The sequence below is a fragment of the Podarcis tiliguerta genome (assembly GCF_965153285.1).
Source record: "Podarcis tiliguerta genome assembly, chromosome: 6".
In the NCBI taxonomy this organism is placed as follows: Eukaryota; Metazoa; Chordata; class Lepidosauria; order Squamata; family Lacertidae; genus Podarcis; species Podarcis tiliguerta.
Genome location: NC_139539.1, coordinates 94,504,179 through 94,525,160, shown reverse-complemented (window position 1 = coordinate 94,525,160; position 20,982 = coordinate 94,504,179). Strand labels below are relative to the sequence as shown.

Sequence of the window (20,982 nt, the reverse complement as noted above, 5' to 3'; positions counted from 1 at the left end):
CATCATGACTTACATTTCCATAAGCAATAGAGTCAACTGGACTTTTGTAAAATAACTTCTCCAACAGGTTAAACTTAACACTCACCACTGATGTTTATTGCTGGCAATACTATTGACATCTTTGGTCGTCTGGTCTTATTATGGGTGGTAGCAGGCAACAACAGGTGATCCTGAAAAATATTTAAATATGCATTAAGTTGCTAAGTATGTATTATGTTGCACTGGGAAAACTGTGCACATGAAGACTGTGCATTCACAGTCTTCATAACAAATCAAATCTGAGTGAAGGCAAGGCTAAGGATGTTCATAGCCAAGGAGCTTCTGAAACTCCACTATTTCCCCATACAGTCCAGAGATAGCAAACTGCATTTTCAAGAGTTAGGATCAGTAATAAATCACAAAACCCAACATAGGAATTCTACTCAGAATGCCCAGTGGTTTGCTTACGTCAACAAGAAGCAGTGGACTGCTTTGGATTAAGATGGGCACACTGAGTGTTTTTTAATCAAACCTGGTATTAAGAGTGTCATGACTCCCCTAAGATGCCTTTTTTGTTATGGCAGATGTTGGAGTCTGCTTCAAAGATCTTACAGTTTAAAGAATAGCTATGGCAAACAACTTAAGATTCTTACCCACCACTACAAAAACTTTTGGCAATGGCAACTGCCCTGTTTTTGGATGCTGTTCAATGAAGACAGGAGCAAAATGATCAAAACTGGCTTCTCTAATGGCAGAGAAGCTTGAAACTTAAGAGCTATCTGGCTTTCTTGGGGCAGCTGAAAAATAAATTTAGAGGCAAGAAGAGCCATCTGAACATGGTATAAGTAAAAAAAATGCTCGCTAGATAAACCAAGGATCATTCAGTCTCAGAAAGCCCCGTAGTTCATTTGATAAAAACGGAGGGTACCAATCTGGGAAAAACAAGTAAATACCATACCACCATAGGGCTTCCTGCTTAGTGGTGCTTCTTCACAAGCCAGGCATCCAATGCCCTTCCTAGCTGTAGCTGTGGTTAAGAAACTAGAGCAAGGATGTGGAAGATGGCCCTCCAGAGGCTTCCTATAATTTCTGACCACTGGCCACATTGCAGTGGTCAATGAGAATTGGGAGTCCAACAACATCCAAAAAGCCCACGTTCCCTACCCCTGAAAAGAGTGTTCATTCTTTGGTTTTCCATAGTTACTGTATAAGAAGTTTTTTCTATATACTCAGCTTGATTAAAGAAGCATATTGGGTTGAGTTTAGAATGTATATAGAACATCTGGTTTAGGAGGTCACTGAATTAGGAAGATAGCCTTGAAAAAAATAAAACTGCTGGAGTCAGGGGCTAACTTTGGCAATCTCATTTTTCCAAGCTGATAGTTTTCCAGACATCATGCCAAGCACTCGGGCCTAAGACTTCTCCTTAGATTGTCATTTCATCAAAGTGTAAATTTTGGCTCAAAGCTATACTGTCGTCTGTTCTGGTGTCTAAAGTGTTGTGATTTATTCAGTCTATAGCTGACACATCACATGAAAATAGCAGATGGTGGGCTTTTAAGGTTCATATTTCAATCTCTTCCTACATCTGCTACTATTACTAATAACACATTTTGGTTATTTATATCTCAAGTGTTAAAATTGCCAATGAATAGCTTGGGGTTTTTTCTTCCTTGTTTTGGCAGCAACTGAGCACAGGGGTTTAATTACAGACTGATCTAATGAAATGGACCCTAGTTCACAAAAGTGTATGTCATAATAAAATCTTTAAAGGTTCCACAATATCTTCTGCTGTTTTTGTGCTGGAAGGATACTTATTTAGTAGATTTTTTTTTCCATTTTAAGATTATGTACACAGCAGGGTAAAAAGTAATTTCTTCCAAATTTCCCCCCTCAAATTTCACTTACTGAATGGACTTTGCAAAATGAGTTCAGTAAAACTGCAGCAGGTTACAGGGGGGCAAAGTAATTTGTTTCATATCCAAATTTATTGCTTAGTGGAAAGTGTTGCTTTGGAATGGTAACTGAGCCCTGCTGAATTTGGAGAATTTGCAGCAAGTATAAAATTAGTACATGTTCTACCTGTAATCTTCCTTTTCTTCTACCCAGCTGTTTTGGACTGTTTAGTATCTACTTACATATAGGTAGATATCAAACATATAAGCTGAAATGGAACAGTGGAGCAATCTAGTACTGTACTTGTGGTACATAAAAGTCTTGCCATAAACAGCTTAAGCATGGGAAGAGGAAGGGAAAGAGAACATCTTAAGATTGGAAGAGAGAGGAGGTGTGGTGGCGGCACATTACATGAGAAATGGAAGGCAAACATGGTGGGGCATGGGAAGTAGAAAAAGGTGACCTGAAACACAGAGACAATCTTGCATGGTGCTGTGTGAAGTGCATTTCTTCTCCTCCCTTGCAAGTTATCCCACTCTCATGTCTTTGATTGAGCTGAGGGCCTTCTAAGTGAGGCCCTCTCAGAAACATAAACTTTTCCCTGCAGCTCACTTTGGGTAGGAACACATGTACTACTGCAAAGGGCCACGCATGCCAAATTAAAACACTTCCTTAAGCTTTGCTTTCTGGCCCTTTCCTTAAATCTTAATTTTCTTCTTGGACATTTTTTGGGCTCCCTGTTGTCTCCATGCAATACCGCTACCCAGAATCTAGATGCCCCAGCAATGGTAAATCACCCTCTACTGTCATCCCATGGGTTAATCTTTTAGAATCACTGCAGAGTGCCCCTTACATGCTTGGGTGACCACCCAAAATACAACAACATACAAAGGGAAAGCACATTGATCTGACGATGCTAGAAATGGAAGGCTCCACCATGTGTTTCACTGGAAACAATAGAAGAGACCAAATGTTTTCTGGAAACAAGCACCATCTGATCTGTGGCCAACTAAAGTGCTATGCTTCCTTTCATCGTCATAAGTGTCACACACTTTGAAGTTTTCTGATTAATGATTCCAGCTACCTTCAGAGATGTGAAAACTTCTTCTGGGTGCTGTTCAATTAAATATGTAACTAAATCATGTTACAGACTACTCGCAGGTGAAAAGTGACAGACCACCTCTCTCCGAGGTCACTATAAATCAGAACACAGCAAAGAAGCTCTTGCAGCAAGATAAGGGAGACTTGACTTCTTTTTGTACAAAGGTCCAGTGATGCTGCTCTGGAAACAAAGAGTCTACAAGTATTTGTGGGCAAAATGCCTTGTCTGATGCATTAGCATCAGTAACCTCAAAAGAGGCACTGGAGGCGCCTTAATGTAGGGAGAGATAAAGCCACTGTGGATCTGATTGGCTCATCAGCTCTTAAGAGCAAACAGCAGAAAACATGTAGATTTTTTTGAGTTTGTTCAGGAGATAGCTGTAGAATTTTACTATTGATGTATTTGTGTGATGATGGTAGGCATATGAGGGGAAAATTACTTCAAGGAGTGGGCTGGTTCCATTTGTACAAACATACAGTTCCATAGATGCTGCTGAGAAAACACTATTATAACCATCTGTTCTGGGCCTCCTGCCAGTTAATCTGGCAATTCCCTCAAGCACAGATCAGGGAATTTTCTCCAGATCTTTGCTTGGGAGACTCATCTGATCCACTCTGCAACACAACCACCAGGTCACATGAAATTATGTAAAGCAGGCTTCAAGGCACTAGCTCTTAGAAGCCTAAAGGATCTTAGGTTGTTGTGGTTTTAATGCAAGTCACTGGCTTTAATGGGTCTCAATATATGTTTGAAAATACAGTGACAAAAAGGAAGGAAAATAGAAATGGATATATTTACTGCCCTGTACCATCCAAAGTTTCATTCTTATTTGCTATAGCAATTAGTAGAACACAAGATTTCAGCTATAGCTTGGTTATAAACAGACTCACAGTCACATAAAAAAGGCGAAAGATTTATACGATCTGAAGAGAAACCAGAGTATCACAGTCACATAAAAAGCTGGGCCAAACAGTTCCAGCTCTTAGGAAGAGCTCACTCCAAATAAAGTGTTCTTGAGCCTACCTTATACCCACAGACTTCTAAGTACAGTCATACCTCGGGCTACAGATGCTTCAGGTTGCGCACCATGCCAAACCCAGACATAAAGGAACGGGTTACTTCCGGGTTTCGGTGCTCACGCATGCGCAGAAGCTCTAAATCAGGCTTTGTGCATGCGCAGAAGCACCACGTGTGCAGACGTGGCGCTGTGGGTTGCGAAAGCTGTGGGTTGTGAACGTGCCTCCTGCACGGATCACATTTGCAACCCGAGCATCCACTGTAGTCAAGGATCTGCTGCCAGTCCAAGAGAGCAGCCTATAAGGAAAGTGTGAGACAGTAATGACTGTGGAACAACCTGTTATATTTTCTTTTGTGATCTGAATCTTTAGCATTCTTCGCCAAAGATGTTTCTTTAAGTTCTAAATAGTGTTTGGAGGCGGTTGGAGGATTGATGGCGGCTAACAACTTGAGGTTGGATCCCAACAATTCAGAAGTATTGTTTCTAGGGAACAGAGAACAGGCAGGTGTGGGGGACTCCCTGGTCCTGAATGGAGCAACTGTGCCCCTGAAGGACCAGGTGCACAGCCTGAGTGTCATTTTGGACTCACAACTGTCCATGGAGTCACAGGTTAATTCTGTGCCCAGGGCGGCTGTCTACCAGCTCCATCTGGTACGCCGGCTGAGACCCTACTTGCCTGCGCACTGTCTTGCCAGAGTGGGGCGTGCTCTGGTTATCTTCTGCTTGGACTACTGCAATGCGCTCTATATGGGGCTACATTTGAAGGTGACTCAGGAACTACAACTAATCCAGAACACGGCAGCTAGACTGGTGACTGGGAACAGCTGCCGAGACCACATAACACCGGTCTTGAAAGACCTACATTGGCTCCCAGTACATTTCCGAGCACAATTCAGAAGTGTTGGTGCTGACCTTTAAAGCCCTAAACGGCCTCAGTCCAGTATACCTGAAGGAGCATCTCCACCCCCATCATTCAGCCTGGACACCGGGGTCCAGTGCTGAGGGTCTTCTGGCAGTTCCCTTGCTGCGAGAAGGGAACCAGGTAGAGGGCCTTCTCAGTAGTGGCACTCGACCTGTGGAACGCCCTCCCACCAGATGTCAAAGAGAAAAACAACTACCAAATTTTTAGAAGACATCTGAGGGCAGACCTGTTTAGGGAAGCTTTTAATGTTTAATAGACTATTGTATTTTAATATTCTGTTGGAAGCCGCCCAGAGTGGCTGTGGAAACCCAGCCAGATGTGTGGGGTATAAATAAATTATTATTATTATTATTATTATTATTAGACAGTTCAAGTCAGAAAATTTAGAATATAAACAGCATTTCTATAAAAAGTTTCAAGATGGTCCAAAAGAGAGCAAAAGTAATCAATTTGCCTAATTTATTTTTCAGAGGCCACTCTCTATAGTGTTGATTATGGTCCAACAGCTCAGCTAATCTACCCAATCTGTTTTTATAGCTTTTGCTTCTAACAGAACGAAAGAACAGCAAGATGGGCTTTTTATTTTAAGCACTCTAACAGAAACATTTGAATTCCACAGTTAATAAAATGGTGTAATGTTTCAGATGACTATTTTCTTACAGTCCCAGACAGGCTTTTATAAGGCATGACTAACCACTAGAATGTGGATCAGTCCCTAAATGCTCTGCATTGTTTCAGACTGACCACTCTAGCTTCAACCTGAAATTAGGGTTACCAGGTCTCCTGAGATTCAGACTAAGGATTAAGGGAACCAAGCCTGAAGGCTGTAGGGTCATGACCAACAGATGTACAGCCTAACAGTGAGTATCTAATGGTGGGAGACTGAAGAGCCTATCTGTGCTGGATAACTCAGGATACAAGAGCAAATCACAACACTTCTTAAGCCAAGGGGGAGGCAGCTCCCACCTGATATTTTACTCTTTCCCTTGGAGATGCAAAAGAAAGAAAGAAAGAAAGAAAGAAAGAAAGAAAGAAAGAAAGAAAGAAAGAAAGAAATTTCATGTCAAAGATTGATTACTCTCCCTGGAGCCGCATACTAGAAATTTTACAACCACAGTGCCCTAAGGATAAGCAGATACAGGCAAATTACAAGTCCCAATTTACTGCAAAACAAACAAAATCCTGAGACTTCTTTCAGTGGCACCCTTAAAGTAATCTAGTCCAAATTCTAAAACCAGATTCTCTGTAATGTGCAGGAGTTGTATTCAATGTAGAGCTAAGGTGTACATTTCACCAGCACAAGAGTTTCTCCTTGTGCAGTAGAACGCGCTTCCCCTCTCCCACCCATGTGCGCCTCCTAAATATGTTATAGGGGTTCCACTAACCATCCATAGCAAATTTGGGGTTGGCAGAGGGCATACATGGGCAGCAGAGGGGGAAATCCCCTTGCACTAGTGCAAAAAGTCAGTTGAATACCACCCCAGATTTGCTATAAGACCAGGTCTACACATGCAGCAGAATGGAATTCACCACTTCAGACTGCAGGTAAGGAATGTAATTTTCTAATGGTTCCTTGAGGGAAGGAACCCTACTATGCCAGGAAGAAAGGTTCTAGCCCTTCCCTTTCATCCCTACCCAGCCACACACACTTAAGTCAAAAGGAAGCAGCCTTGCTTTCATAAACTTTTTTGGGGGGGTATTGGTTATGCCACAACCAGCTGCCAACTGGGAACAGGCAGCATGATCTCAGGCACCCACAGCGCCAAAGAACCCAGGTGTTCCACAGAGCACCCCAAAGTAAGGTTACCAGATTTTTTTCCAATGAATCCGGGGACACTTTTCAACCTCCTACTAAATAGATGGATTTTGTCAGGGGACTGATTTGTAAATCCGGGGACTGTCCCCAGGAAACAAGGACGTCTGGTAACCTTACCCCAAAGAGCTCCATAACTTAACCACTACAGAAAAAAGGGCAAATTCAGCTTTTGAACCCATTCACATGATGCTGGCTGCTGTGGACCTTATGGAGGTCAATCTAAGGGTAGACACAGGAATGCATATTTCACAGAGCTATTTTTCACTGCAGAAGCTGCAGTTGATAATGGGGATAAATAAGATCTTCCTCTTGGATTTTCCTTGTTGGCATTCCTGGCATAATTCCAGAGCATTGTTTAAATTTTTGGTACTGTCTTATAGGTGGTTTTTGATCTTGTCATTGTCTTGCCCACACTTTATGGTGCTGGTATTCTAATTGCAGGGAGATGGGGCAGGTTAATGCAAAAGAGCATTATAAAAATGTGATTCCCTCATCCCACCAATTCGGAACGTTAAACAAGTCTCAGGTCCATGAGTTTCGGGCTCAGATGAAGAGATAACTCCGAAACAGCAACAAAAATTAGCTGGCAATAACATGTGAATTCTTGAGTTTTTTAAAAAACGTACTTTTATTTTATAATTACTGTATGCCACATTGTGGGTTTCCTTGTACAGAAAAAGCAGCTTATACTTTTTAAGTAATAGAAAGCTATTCAATTTTAGGTTGAGCCTCATCCCTCAGAAAGGGAGATGCCGTTAGTTGCCTCTTACTCACTTGGGATGTTTACAGAGTTCTTTCCAAGAACTGCTGGACAAGTGAAGCTGGAATTTACTCTGTTTTCCCACCAATCCCGATGGCAAAAATGGAATGAAAGCAAACAAGGTGACTGACAATAGCTGTTTTTTCTAATCAGCCAAGCACAGCCAAGCCAGCTCTCCACAGTGACTGAAGCTCCAAGTTGGATGGGTCATCCTATATATCTTGGCAGGGAGTTTGGGCAATATTCCTAGGAAACCTAGTGTCTGCGCAGTGGTCTGGCTACAACCCACACTCAAAATCCCACTGGCCTCAAATCCTTTTTCATTAAATAGTTGATTGCATAAACAAACTTTTAGTGTCAAAGCAAACTTAGCATGATATGATTGCTTGTTTTGCATTTGCCAAACGCAGAAGGGACACAGAGCTGGTTCACATAAAATGCTGAGAAAACCATTAAAGCCATAAAATGTGTTCTACTCACAAACACCTCATTACATGTGCTGTTAAGTGTGCCTACCAAATCAAGCATGAAGCTGATTGTACTGAGCATGAAACAGATCATAAAATCTGCTCCAAAAGATGGTGGTGAATGATTCAGATTCACCTTTCACATCAGGCACAAATCTCTATCTTTAAGACCCTCTAGCCTTGAAAAAATATGGAAGAGTCACAAGCATGGATCATAAATAGTAATACACAACATGGACCACAAGGTTACTGTGCCCCAGAAAAGTGGTGTGGGAGAGAGGGGAGCAGCAGCAGTTGGTTTGAAAGGCAGATATACAGAAGCTTTTCCAATCTCCAGGGTGGGGGGGTGGAGAGGGCAAGAGGACAAAAAAGGAACAGTATGGCAGAAGGCCCGTAAAAAGGAGAGATTAAAAACAACAGAAAGTGTTTGAGGGTACAGAAGGAGCAAGCAGAGGGGATGGGGGGGGGGTAGAAGTGGAGGAAGGAGCCTGATTGTGGAATGTTCTTCCCAGAGAGCCTCACCTGGCACCTACCTTAAGATTTTTCCAGGACAGGTGAAGATCTCTTTATTCCTCAAAAAAATGTTTAATGCTTTGGTTTGTTTTTTTTAAAAAAAAGTACAATTCTTATTCCCCATCACTGGTTTTATTCTGCTGCTGTATTATTCTGTTTTAGATTTTAATGTCTATTTTACAATTGTCTATCTATCTATCTATCTATCTATCTATCTATCTATCATCTATCTATCTACGCAAGCCACCCAGAAACTTTATCACTCATGATAAAAAAGTTGTAAACCAATGGATTTCAGGTTACACAAAGTCATGTCAACATACAGAAGCAAACATGTCTCACTTAACTTGAATAATTGAAAAGAGAAAGCAACGTGTACTCTTTTTGCATCCCTGGAATGGGGTGGAGGGCCTTGAAGATATGGACTAATGACTTGATGCTGATGTGGAAGGAACAGAAGAGTAAAACCATTTAAAAACAAGAGAAAGTTTTACTGGACAAATAGGGGCTCTCTCTTTACACATTTCATCTTTCCCAAGAAACACCTTTAAATGTTTTAATATTAAAGAGGTATGCCTTAAAACAAGCTGTATGTGGGTATGCAAGAATTGTGAGGTAAACTCTGCCAATGTCATCCCCCACCCCCAACAAGCACTTCAAGACACCAGCACGGAGTTCCTGATCCCCTGTACTCTTCATTCTCCTGTATCTCTGGCACCAGTCCTGCTCTCCAGCACCAGGAGAGCACTAAGGAAGTACAACTCACACACATCACCCTTTCTGTCATTCCTGGAACAGGGCTGAGGACAAGTGGCAGCCACAACAAACAAGAGGTTGGGACAGGCACAGCAGCAGAAGCAGAGAGAGATTTAAAAGGTGCCCCTAGCCAGTAATATCCAATTCCTGGGTGCTGACACCAACCACTTCCATCACATAGCTAAATGCTTGGCCAACTTCCATGAAAACTGCTGGGAATGCCTTCTCTCCTCTGCTAAATCGCAGATTCAAAGCAGAGGGAGGCAAGAACAAATTGGTTTTGTTTTTTCATGCAGTTGTCCAATTTTCAAAAGAAAGATACATGAAATAAAACAGAAGTCCTTCCTGTTCTCATTTGAAGAGGCGGCAGCTGTTCAAGATGCCGTGGTTGTTTTGACTCCAAGTTCTCCAATTATATCCCAGGAGTAGATCAGCCTCGCAGTTCCATCTCAATGTGCCAGAAACAAAGCCCAGCACCTGCAGAAACATTCTTGCTCCCTTCCCTTTCATCCCTACCCAGCCACACGCACTTAAGTCAAAAGGAAGCAGCCTTGCTTTCATAAACTTTTTTTGGGGGGGGTATTGGTTATGCCACAACCAGCTGCCAACTGGGAACAGGCAGCATGATCTCAGGCACCCACAGAGCCAAAGCACCCAGGTGTTCCACAGAGCACCCCAAAGTAAGGTTACCAGATTTTTTCCAATGAATCCGGGGACACTTTTCAACTTCCTACCAAATAGATGGATAATGTCAGGGGACTGATTTGTAAATCCGGGGACTGTCCCCAGGAAACAAGGACGTCTGGTAACCTTACCCCAAAGAGCTCCAGAACTTAACCACTACAGAAGAAAAGGCAAATTCAGCTTTTGAACCCATTCACATGATGCTGACTGCTGTGGACCTTATGGAGGTCAATCTAAGGGTAGACACAGGAATGCATATTTCACAGAGCTATTTTTCACTGCAGAAGCTGCAGTTGATAATGGGGATAAATACGATCTTCCTCTTGGATTTTCCTTGTTGGCATTCCTGGCATAATTCCAGAGCACTGTTTAAAATTTTGGTACTATTTTATAGGTGGTTTTTGATCTTGTCACTGTCAACTGTTCCTCAATGTCTTGCCATGGTGCAGCCTATAACATTTATTGGAATGGGGGGAGGAGAGGTTATGGGGCTGTGGCTGGAAGCCACATCAATGAGAAGAAGCAACACCTGTTTTATTGAAACTGCTCTGTGCTCCATGTATGAGAGATGTTGGTGTCAAGGAGTATGAAAAACTAATACAATATTTTGTTGGGCTTAATATGAAAGCTTTCAGATCACACAGAATTATATCTGAAACAGAATATAGCACTTCTGTTTTTCTTGGGTCAATCTACCACACATCAGCTTAAGAGGCAGACCTACCAAAGGCACATTCTTTATAAAAATGTGCTTTGCTTCACAAGTCTTGTGCTATCCTTATGCTATATTTTAATTTTACAGGGACAGAACTTTTATCCACAGGAAAAAAGTGACACTAACCCCAGATTTAAGTCCCCAATATTCTATCATGTCTGGATTACATAGCATCCTACAAAACTGAAAATACTTTTGGACATCTACACTTAAGCACAACAAAGAGCTTCCGAACTGATTTCAATGCAGATTGCATGCATGAGAAGAGCTCTATACCGTATCTTTCCATGTATGAGACAATGATTTTGGGGGGTTGTCTTATACATGGATGGTGAATGCACAGAGGTGTGAGCTTGGGCTCTGGTGTGGGCAGCCTGGCCTTGGGTTTGGGCAACCCTAACTTTGGCCAACTTCCCTCAAGAAAGCTCAACAACTTTGGGTGACCTCCCCCAAAAAGCTCAAAGTTGTTCTCTTTGATGCGTAAATTTTGGGTTTAAATAAATAGGGGTTGTCTTATACACAGAAAAATACAGTAATTAGGAGATCTATTCTTTTAGCCAGCAGGAGGTGCTGTGATCTGCTGATACAGGAAAATTGGCACACCCCTAACTGCTGCACCTGGAGTTTTATAGATGCTGTCTGTTGTGTAATTGTAGACTTGGCAAAACACATGGTTCCAAATTGCATGGGAGGGGAATGGCTTCATCTGTATGGAATTAGCTCTTAAAAGAAAAATCAGCTGTATGCAAGAGAAACCTACAGCTTGCCTGGTGCTAAGTGTGCTTAACCAACGTACAATGATCTTCTTAGTGAGATCAATACTTCAAATTGTACACAAGGGAGCCAGACAAAATGCAGCTGGAAATGGTCAAAAACACAATTGTCGACTTAGGCAGTCAACGTGTAAAGTCATGTAAGGATACTGGTGCATTCCCACCAAATGACTGCAGTGGGGGCGAAGGAGGAAAATCTTACAGTGCTGGAGAAGCAGCACAGTCTTCATAAACATTTTCTCTCTTTGTAGGTCTATAGAAAGTAGTTCCTGTACATATTGTACCAGTTTCATTTATCAAAAATGACATTATTAGACATCTCTAAGGAGCTTGCTTGGAAAATGAAGAAGTGAACAGCTTTTCAATTTATTCCTGCCCATACATTTCAGTATCGTCAACCATACTCAAGAGCCAGAATTAAGGTTGTATTGGAGTTATCAAACAGTATTTTTGATGGGGGAAGGTGGGTGAAACAGGGTAAAAATCCCCCCTGTGCCACCCTTATTCTTATTTTATAGGTACAGAGCAGTAGAAAGGTGGCACTTGAGCCCACAACCCTATTTCTGGTTTTGCGGAGTTCGTAAACCGAATCGTTCTTAAACAGGACTGTTCTTAAACCAAGATACCACTGTAAACTTAATCCAGCCCCAACTCCATCTTGAAGTTCTCTGCTACAGAGATTCTTTCAGCTACTCTATTTCCTGCCACTTCTACAAAAGTAGAACAACAAGGAATTATGAATCTGAGGGTTAAAAATTCATGAGGCATTGAGGAAGATGACCAGTATGTTAAGCAGAATAGAAGATCTTTGAGAAATCATTTCCCTTCTTGATGAAACTAATCTCTGATTTTGCACTTTTAAAAATATCTAAATATGTCTCGCAGACATATTCTGCACCTTGGAAAATTGATTTCTGGAACAAAGTCCCAGGCACTTGAGAACAATTGCTTTATGTCTTTAACATTAATGGCCCTAGAAATCTAAATTATATAATCTGATCTCCCCCTGGAACAGATTTCAACTGAAAAGCACAGAACAATAAAACAAACCAATTTCTGCTTAAGTATTACACTTTGACCTCTTAAGCACTGCACCTACAAATTCCCTTTCTTTGTTCAATATGAAATTATTAATATGAAAATCCACACACTACAGCTAGTTTTACAAATGCTCATAATCTTTCCTCATTTGAGGACTCTGACCCATAGAACTGTATAGCTGGAAGGGACCCCGAGGATCATCTAGTCCAACCCCCTGCAATGCAGAAATCTTTTTTCCACACATAGGGCTTGAGCTGGCCCTGCTCTTCTTTTAAAAGTGGTCTATATGTTACCCAATTTCCCCCCATAGTTTTCTTTTTGACTGAGATTACTTCCAAGAGTGATAACCATCATGGTGTTTTGGGCTCTAACAACTTTTGGTACCTTGTCCAAACTTTATATAGTGAATTCCTGATTGCATGATTTAGGAACTCTTTATGAACCGCAACTTTGTTTGTTGTATACTAAATATGCATGCCAGCCGTATCTATTATTCCAACCCTCTAGATTTCAAATGCCTGTGTTGTCTAGTATAATCCACTCCTTAATCCAGCAAAAGCATGCGGCTTCATAATAAATTCTTAAATCCAGAAGAGCAAAACCTCCCTGTTCCAATTTATCTGTTAATAACTTATATTTAATATACAGCTTTTTACCCTGCCAGATAAATTTTGTTAAGTCCATTTTCCATTTATTAAAACAATCAATTTTCCCTATTATGGGGTTCATTTGAAAAAGGATCAATAATTTATTTTTATTGCTGAAATTCTACCCCATAGTGTCAGTTTCAATCCTGCCCAAATTTCCGTATCTCTTTTTATCGCCTTCCAAATTTTGTTGTAATTATCTTCAAAGTGATTTATATTTTTCATTGTCACCTGAATTGCTAAATATTTAACTTTTTTTTACAATTTGTAGATCTGTTTTTATTGTTGTTCCTTTTTCTCCTGATCTCCCATATTTTTAACCATTAATTTCGTTTTCTCTTTATTAAGTTTAAAACCTGAAACTTTGCTGAAATCTGGCATTTTTTCAAGGATTTTAATGATACTCTCTTCTGGGTTCTCAATCATTAAAATTAAACCATCCGCAAATGCCCTTAATTTGTATGATTTGTTACATAAAGTTATCCCTTTTATTTCCTGATCACTTAGAATGTCATGATTAAGTATTTCCAAAATTAGAATTTATAATAAAGGAGAAAGTGAGCATCCCTGCCTAGTCCCTTTTTCTATATTAAAATAATTCTGTCATGTCATTATTAATTATCAAGTTTGCTTTTTGCCCTTTGTAAATTGCCTTTATTCCTCTTGTAATTTGTTCCCCCATATCCATCTGGTCTATAATTTTCCCCAGGAATTTCCATGATACGTTATCGAATGCCTTCTCTGCATCCACAAACATGAAGGCCACTTTTTTGTTTGGTTTCATATCTAAATATTCAATTGCATCTATAACTACTTAAAGGGACGCGGGTGGCGCTGTGGGTTAAAGCCTCAGCGCCTAGGGCTTGCCGATTGAAAGGTCGGCGGTTCGAATCCCCGCTGCGGGGTGCGCTCCCGCTGTTCGGTCCCAGCGCCTGCCAACCTAGCAGTTCGAAAGCACTCTCGGGTGCAAGTAGATAAATAGGGACCGCTTACTAGCGGGAAGGTAAACGGCGTTTCCGTGTGTGGCTCTGGCTCGCCAGAGCAGCGATGTCACGCTGGCCACGTGACCCGGAAGTGTCTTCGGACAGCGCTGGCCCCCGGCCTCTTTGAGTGAGATGGCTGCACAACCCTAGAGTCTGTCAAGACTGGCCCGTACGGGCAGGGGTACCTTTACCTTTTATAACTACTTATTTGGATATAACTATATCTAGTTTATCTAATACAATTTCCAACCATTTTTTCAAACATACATTCATACAATGGAGTTTGAACAAAAACATATTTTAACACAGATTTTTAAAACTGTTTGATAACATGCTTTAAAATTGTTTTATAACATGCTGCTAAAACAAAGCCTGCTCCACACTCACTAGCATGGATGGAACATGGCAGGATGTAAACGTACAAGATTGATTAAACTCCCCACTCTAAAATGTGAAAAGGAAAACTGCACATCAGTCAGGAATTACCCCAGGTCCCAACCAAATGCACACCCCATCTACACTTTTACCCAGTCACAGATGTTGGCAAGCATTATCATTACCTGTTTAAAACTAGGCGACTAGGCATTCTGTTTCAGCAACTAGCAGGCCTGTTGGCTAATGTTTTATGGTGGTGAATCTAAAGCTACATTGGGATGGAGGCAGCTATCACACTTGTAAGGCAGGAAAGGTCTATACAATTAAAATGTTATTTTATTCAATAAGTTTAAGAATGTAAAATTTGTGCCTAGTGCTAATCATCAGCCAGAACAAAAGGCAGGAGTTTTACTTTTTGCTAAGGAACTGGTCAGGATACAAGGAACAAGCACATAGGCTATATTTCCATAAAAGGTGGTCTAAGACTTGTTTTAGGGGATGCGGGTGGCGCTGTGGGTAAAACAGTGCCTAGGACTTGCTGATCGTATGGTTGGCGTTTCGAATCCCCGCGGCGGGGTGAGCTCCCGTCGTTTGGTCCCAGCTCCTGCCCACCTAGCAGTTCGAAGGCACCCTTAAGTGCAAGCAGATAAATAGGTACCGCTTTATAGTGGGAAGGTAAACAGCGTTTCCGTGTGCTGCGCTGGCTCGCCAGAGCAGCTTCGTCACGCTGGCCACGTGACCCGGAAGTGTCTTCAGAGGGCGCTGGCCCCCGGCCTCTTAAGCGAGATGGGCGCGCAACCCCAGAGTTGGTCACGACTGGCCCGTATGGGCAGGGGTACCTTTACCTTTACGACTTGTTTAGGAATATTCCTAAGGAGGCAGGACTTGCAGCAGCATCTGACAGTGACTGTGTCCCTGCTTGTGTTGCATCTATTCTAGGACAATCGGTTAGGAGGGGAGGAAATTCATATGAATATGAAATTATTTCCTCAGATCATGCTCTGATGTCAGCAGAGCAAAAATATGTGCCACATAGCATTGGAGCTGCCTGCTTTTCATCTGCAAAAGGGAAAAAAACACATAGGCCATAGGCCCAACTGTTTCTGGAGTAAGAGAGAGACTATGAATTAGACAGGAAGAAACATACTTGTTTGGCTCCACTGAATGCCAACTGCTTTTTGTAATTTTGTACATAAAAGATAATATTTCTTCTACATTATCTGCCAATGAGAGAATGCCATAAGTCAACCTTGCCAGATCATTCAAGTTTGCCAATAACCAATCCTTTTTTTTAAAGGAGCAATCCTTGCTATGAAGTTCCAGAGGGTTCTCAGAAATGTTTTATTAAATACAATGGCTTTTTTTTCAAGTAATTCTGAATGACTGGAAACGCCAAGTTTCTTAAAAACATTTTCTGCTCTGCAAACTCAAAATTACCACTCTTTTCTTCTTAGACTTTGAATTTTAACACTTTTTAAGCCCAATAGTATACTTAGAATAACAGAGCCACTGCATACAGGGTGACTTTCTTCCAGAAAGTAGAGAGCTGTACAACAAGATGGTATAGGATGCGGGGAGGGGCAGAACTACTAGGACAAGCCCTCAAAGCCTTTTGGGGTGGCCCTCAACAAGATCTGATTTCCCCCCAAACTGCAGCCCTCCTGCAGCCTTCCCAAAGTTGGATAAACAAGGTTTGGGAGGGAGGCATGAGGGTTCTGACAGGGCCCTAGAGTTCTCCCTCCTCCTTCCCAAAGCCTATTTAGCATTTTCCAGCTTTGGAAAGAAAATGAAAGGGCTCTAGGACCCTGCCAGAGCCTTGCACCTTCTTCCCAAAGCCTGGTGCCTTACTTATCTAGCTTGGCAGGAGGTGTCAAATTTTGTCCTTGCTCCTCCACCCACCACACAACAAGGCAGTGTGTGGCCCGCCAGTTCTGTGTCAAAGTACTCTTGCGGCCCACTTGCTATGAGACATCGGACCACCCTGTACTGGAACATGTGGGTGGACTGGACCGACTTGACTCTGAACGCAGAATGCATCATTTTATTTGGGATCAAGGAAAACATTCTCCCTTAAGCAAAAAGAAACTGCAGTTACTTCTTGTGGTTTATTTGGAGGAAATAAAGCATGTGCCTAGGTTCAGACAACAGGACAAGCCAGATTCTGAACAGCAGACATCAGCACACTGCTTGCTCACATCAATTTAATTATTTATTTATTTATTTATTTATTTCCCACCCATCTGGCTGGGTTGCCCCAGCCACTCTGGGTGGCTTCCAGCTTATATAAAAACATAGTAAAACATTAACCTTAAAAATTTGACCAAACTGCAGGAGGCAGGAGTGCCTGGCGTGCTCTGATCCATGGGGTCACGAAGAGTCGGACACGACTAAACAACTAACCCACAACAACAAACCTTAAAAAGCTTCCCTATAGAGGGCTGCCTTCAGATGTCTCCTAAAGATATATTATCACTCATCTCCATGACATCTGATTGGAGGGCATTCCACAGGGTGGGCACCACCACCAAGAAGGCCCTCTGCCTGGTTCCCTGTAACTTCACTTCTCACAGTGAGGGAACTGCCAGAAGGCCCTCGAAACTGGACCTCAGTGCCAAGGCTGAACAATGGGGGTGCAGACGCTCCTTCAGGTATACTATTTAGGGCTTTAAAGGTCAGCACCAACACTTTGAATTGTGGTTGGAAACATACTGGGAGCCGATGCTATATGATCTTGGCATCTGTTCTAAGTCACCAGTCTAGCTGCTGCATTCTGGATTAGTTGTAGTTTCTGAGTCACCTTCAAATGTAGCCCCATGTAGAGCGCATTGTAGTAGTCCAAGCAGAAGATAACCAGAGCACGCCCCACTCTGGCAAGACAGTGCGCAGGCAAGTAGGGTCTCAGCCGGCGTACCAGATGGAGCTGGTAGACAGCCGCCCTGGGCACAGAATTAACCTGTGACTCCATGGACAGTTGTGAGTCCAAAATGACACTCAGGCTGCGCACCTGGTCCTTCAGGGGCACAGTTGCTCCATTCAGGACCAGGGAGTCCCCCACACCTGCCTGTTCTCTGTTCCCTAGAAACAATACTTCTGAATTGTTGGGATCCAACCTCAATCTGTTAGCCGCCATCCATCCTCCAATTGCTTCCAGACACTCACACGGGAACATTCACTGTTTTAAGTGGTTCCGACTGAAATGAGAGGTAGGGCTGACTATCATCTGCTACTTATGAACACCCCAAACCCTGATGATTTCTCCCAGCAGCTTCATATAGATGTTGAAGAGCATGGGGGAGAGGACTGAGCCCTGAGGTACCTGACAAGTATGTGGCTAGAGTAGAGGTGTATTGCATCAAAAGCCCAAAATTCACCAGGTAAGGAACTGCAGAGGTGGTGGCAGTGTTGACTGACTGGCAGTATCCACAGCAGAGATGGCCAATTGGTGACTCAGATTCAAGCCCTGACAGCACTAACAAATAATTCAATCAAGATTGTGGGAGAAGGTTTGCCCCATTTTCATTCCTAAGGAAAAAACATATTTATAAGTTCTAAGAGATAAAGATAACTATTTCATACTTTAACACAGCATCTTTTATTGCAATTTTAAAAATAAAATGACCCAGCTAAGCCAATGCACACATGATCCATAACCAGGAAGTTCATACCGTTAGGTGGCTGGCTCTGAATTATATAGAGATCAAATGGAGCAACTACCCATTGGCACAACAGCCTAGTTCTCATGGAGGGCATAAAACTGTCTGGGCTGTACTACTACTTGCACTGAAAGCGGAGACTTGCATCACTGAAGGCTCTATCATAAGAAATAAAATCCCACCACATAGAATATTGGTCATCAGGGGAAGATTCTCACCTAGCGTTCACATTTGCTGGCAAGATTGTTCATGGAATTATTATTTTTTTGGGGGGTGCTTGTTCTCTTATTTTTGATAGAAAGGAACATTTATATGTTGTGGACTGATATCCTCTTTAAGAGCTAGGCCAAAACATAGAGAAGCTCCAAAAATACCAGCAACTGCTGTTCTTAGTAATATCCATTCTGTGCACTGAACAAAATTAAAAAGGTAAAGGTAAAGGTACCCCTGCCCGTACGGGCCAGTCTTGACAGACTCTAGGGTTGTGTGCCCATCTCACTCAAGAGGCAAGGGGCCAGCACTGTCCGGAGACACTTCCGGGTCACGTGGCCAGCGTGACATCGCTGCTCTGGCGAGCCAGAGCCGCACACGGAAACGCCGTTTACCTTCCCGCTAGTAAGCGGTCCCTATTTATCTACTCGCACCCGGGAGTGCTTTCGAACTGCTAGGTTGGCAGGTGCTGGGACCGAACAACGGGAGCGCACCCCGCCGCGGGGATTCAAACCGCCGACCTTTCGATCGGCAAGCCGTAGGAGCTGAGGCTTTTACCCACAGCGCCACCCGCGTCCGAACAAAATTAGTTAATGTTAAAAAAAAAAAAAGACTCTTAAGTTACAAGGCATCTAACGAATGGGAGAATGTCTAAGGGGTCCAAACTCCTGACTTTGGATGGGCTTGTATAACATTTTGGGCAACATTGGAAAGTCCTGATCTGTGTCTAGTTCTGAAGGAAACATAATCTGCATAGCAAACTATTAGCTCATTTTTACACCCATTTTGCCTGGACTGTTTTTTTAAGGAAGATTCCAGTGAAGGGAAGTGTTTGAAGCTCCTGGAGGTAAATAATATCAACCATGGGACCCATTACTTCACACTCTGCCACTTCGTTTCCTACTGTCTCCTTAGATCATATTGTCTCCAGTCTGCTCCATATGCATTCTGCTACCTTAATCCCTTCATGCCATTCCAGGCTCATTTTAGCAAAAATGTATGTTCCTGTTCTACCCATATGAGCTAATAATGTTGGAAGACACAGGTGGAGTTTGACTAAGGTGAGACCAGATTAATGTCTCTCTCACCCAAGTTGTGTTTGCTTAAGCACACACACATACACTCCTGCTTAGCAAAGCAGGCTCCAATGCTCTCTAGAAGACTGGAGTTTCTTCAATTAAAGCATCCCTTAAAGCCATGGTTTTCAAACTGTCTTCTGATGAAAAGGGGAGGGGGTACTTTCATGTTACTGAAGTGGGTAGGTACTCTGGGGGGTTGCTGTGCAGTAACATTTATGCAATCTCTAATCAAACTCTAAATTACATTTCAAGAATCCAATTAAGTTTCCATCAAGTTCATACATACAACATTCTTCCATCAGCAGCAAGGTCATATTAATTCCAATTCTTAAATAAATGTCAGAAGAAAGCATGCAAATTGTGCCGCACTCCCCCCGCAAAAAGAAAGGTGTAGATGGTTTTGGCAAACTTTTTTTTTTTTAAAAAAAAAATTGAAACGAGCTATGCATATTAGAGAGTGAGGGTGTGACGGACAGCAGAGCCAGCCTAGCAGAGCCGACGTCTGGTGAGCCAGCCCCCCTCAACTCCCACCAGAGCTACAGAGTCAACTAGCCACAGAGGAGGGTGGAACAGCACTTTGGGGGGAGGAATAAAGGGGGCCGTTTCTGAGGGAGAGAGTTTGATAGGGCTGGATTTAAGATGAGAGATAGGGTTTGGTTTTGAGAAGGTGCAAAGGTTCAGGTTAGGAAATAGGGTAAAGTTAAAGTCCCCCACGAGATGATCTGTGTTAAATTGTGGGTGCACTATATTTAATGGGGGGGCAGTTAGCGGGTGTGGATCTGCCGCCTTATTAATGGGTGGTATTAAGTGGTGGCTATAGAGAGAAACACTGCAGGACCTACACTTACTGGAATACAGTTATGAGGAGATCAGTAATGGAGAACAAGATTCTCTAGAAGACAGATCTCTCATCACTACTGAACTCTCTTTGCAACAGGCAACAGCTGGATGGAGAGGGCATCATTCATGTGAGGTAGTGGTGAGGTTCAATAGGCTTGGCCATTGCACTGAAATGTTTCCTGCAAACATGCAAGGGTTCATCTGAGGACCAAATGAGGTCAGAAGGGTAGAGCATTTGAAAACCATTGCCTTAAAAGCAGTTAAGCAATTATGCCATCTGGCGGAAGGCAGTGGTGTAACCACACAATGCAACTTGAATGTGGTTTAATTAACTCTTATGCACTTTTACCCCTTTTTTCCCAGAGTATGGCCACTGTTGCATGCTGACAGCTGCTAGGAGCCACAGCTGAGAGCTGAATGCAGGGTGGGGACCAAAGGTGGACAAAATATCGCAGAAGGAGCATGATGTGTCACCCACCAGAGGTACAACCCCTTCCCTAACACTCTGGGAAATGGATTTGACTGGCCAGGTGAGGGTAGCCAATGGGTCTCAAACCCTTGGCAAGTTAAGGATTTCCCCTGCGTGCAAAGATAAGCTCTGGCAGATTGTGCAGATGAGACCAGTAGTGGGTCCCAAAGTCAAGAAGGCAGTTTCTGCACATGCTGCAGAGGGAAGTGAGGGACAGATGGGGCGACCAGACAGTCATACTGCAGCTTTAGAGGTCAGTCAGTGAGGCTGCATCTGAACCCATA

General features: G+C 42.6%; 1 protein-coding gene across 2 annotated transcripts in view; it reads right to left on the bottom strand.

Moving 5' to 3' along the window:
- Window positions 1-20,982, bottom strand: part of ATF6 (activating transcription factor 6) — a 78,876-nt gene that overhangs the window by 27,929 nt on the left and 29,965 nt on the right. For both annotated transcript variants that reach the window (XM_083446407.1, XM_083446408.1), the window contains exon 15: window positions 86-170. In XM_083446407.1, the coding sequence (XP_083302533.1) occupies window positions 86-170 (85 nt within the window). The remainder of the gene's footprint in view (window positions 1-85; window positions 171-20,982) is intronic.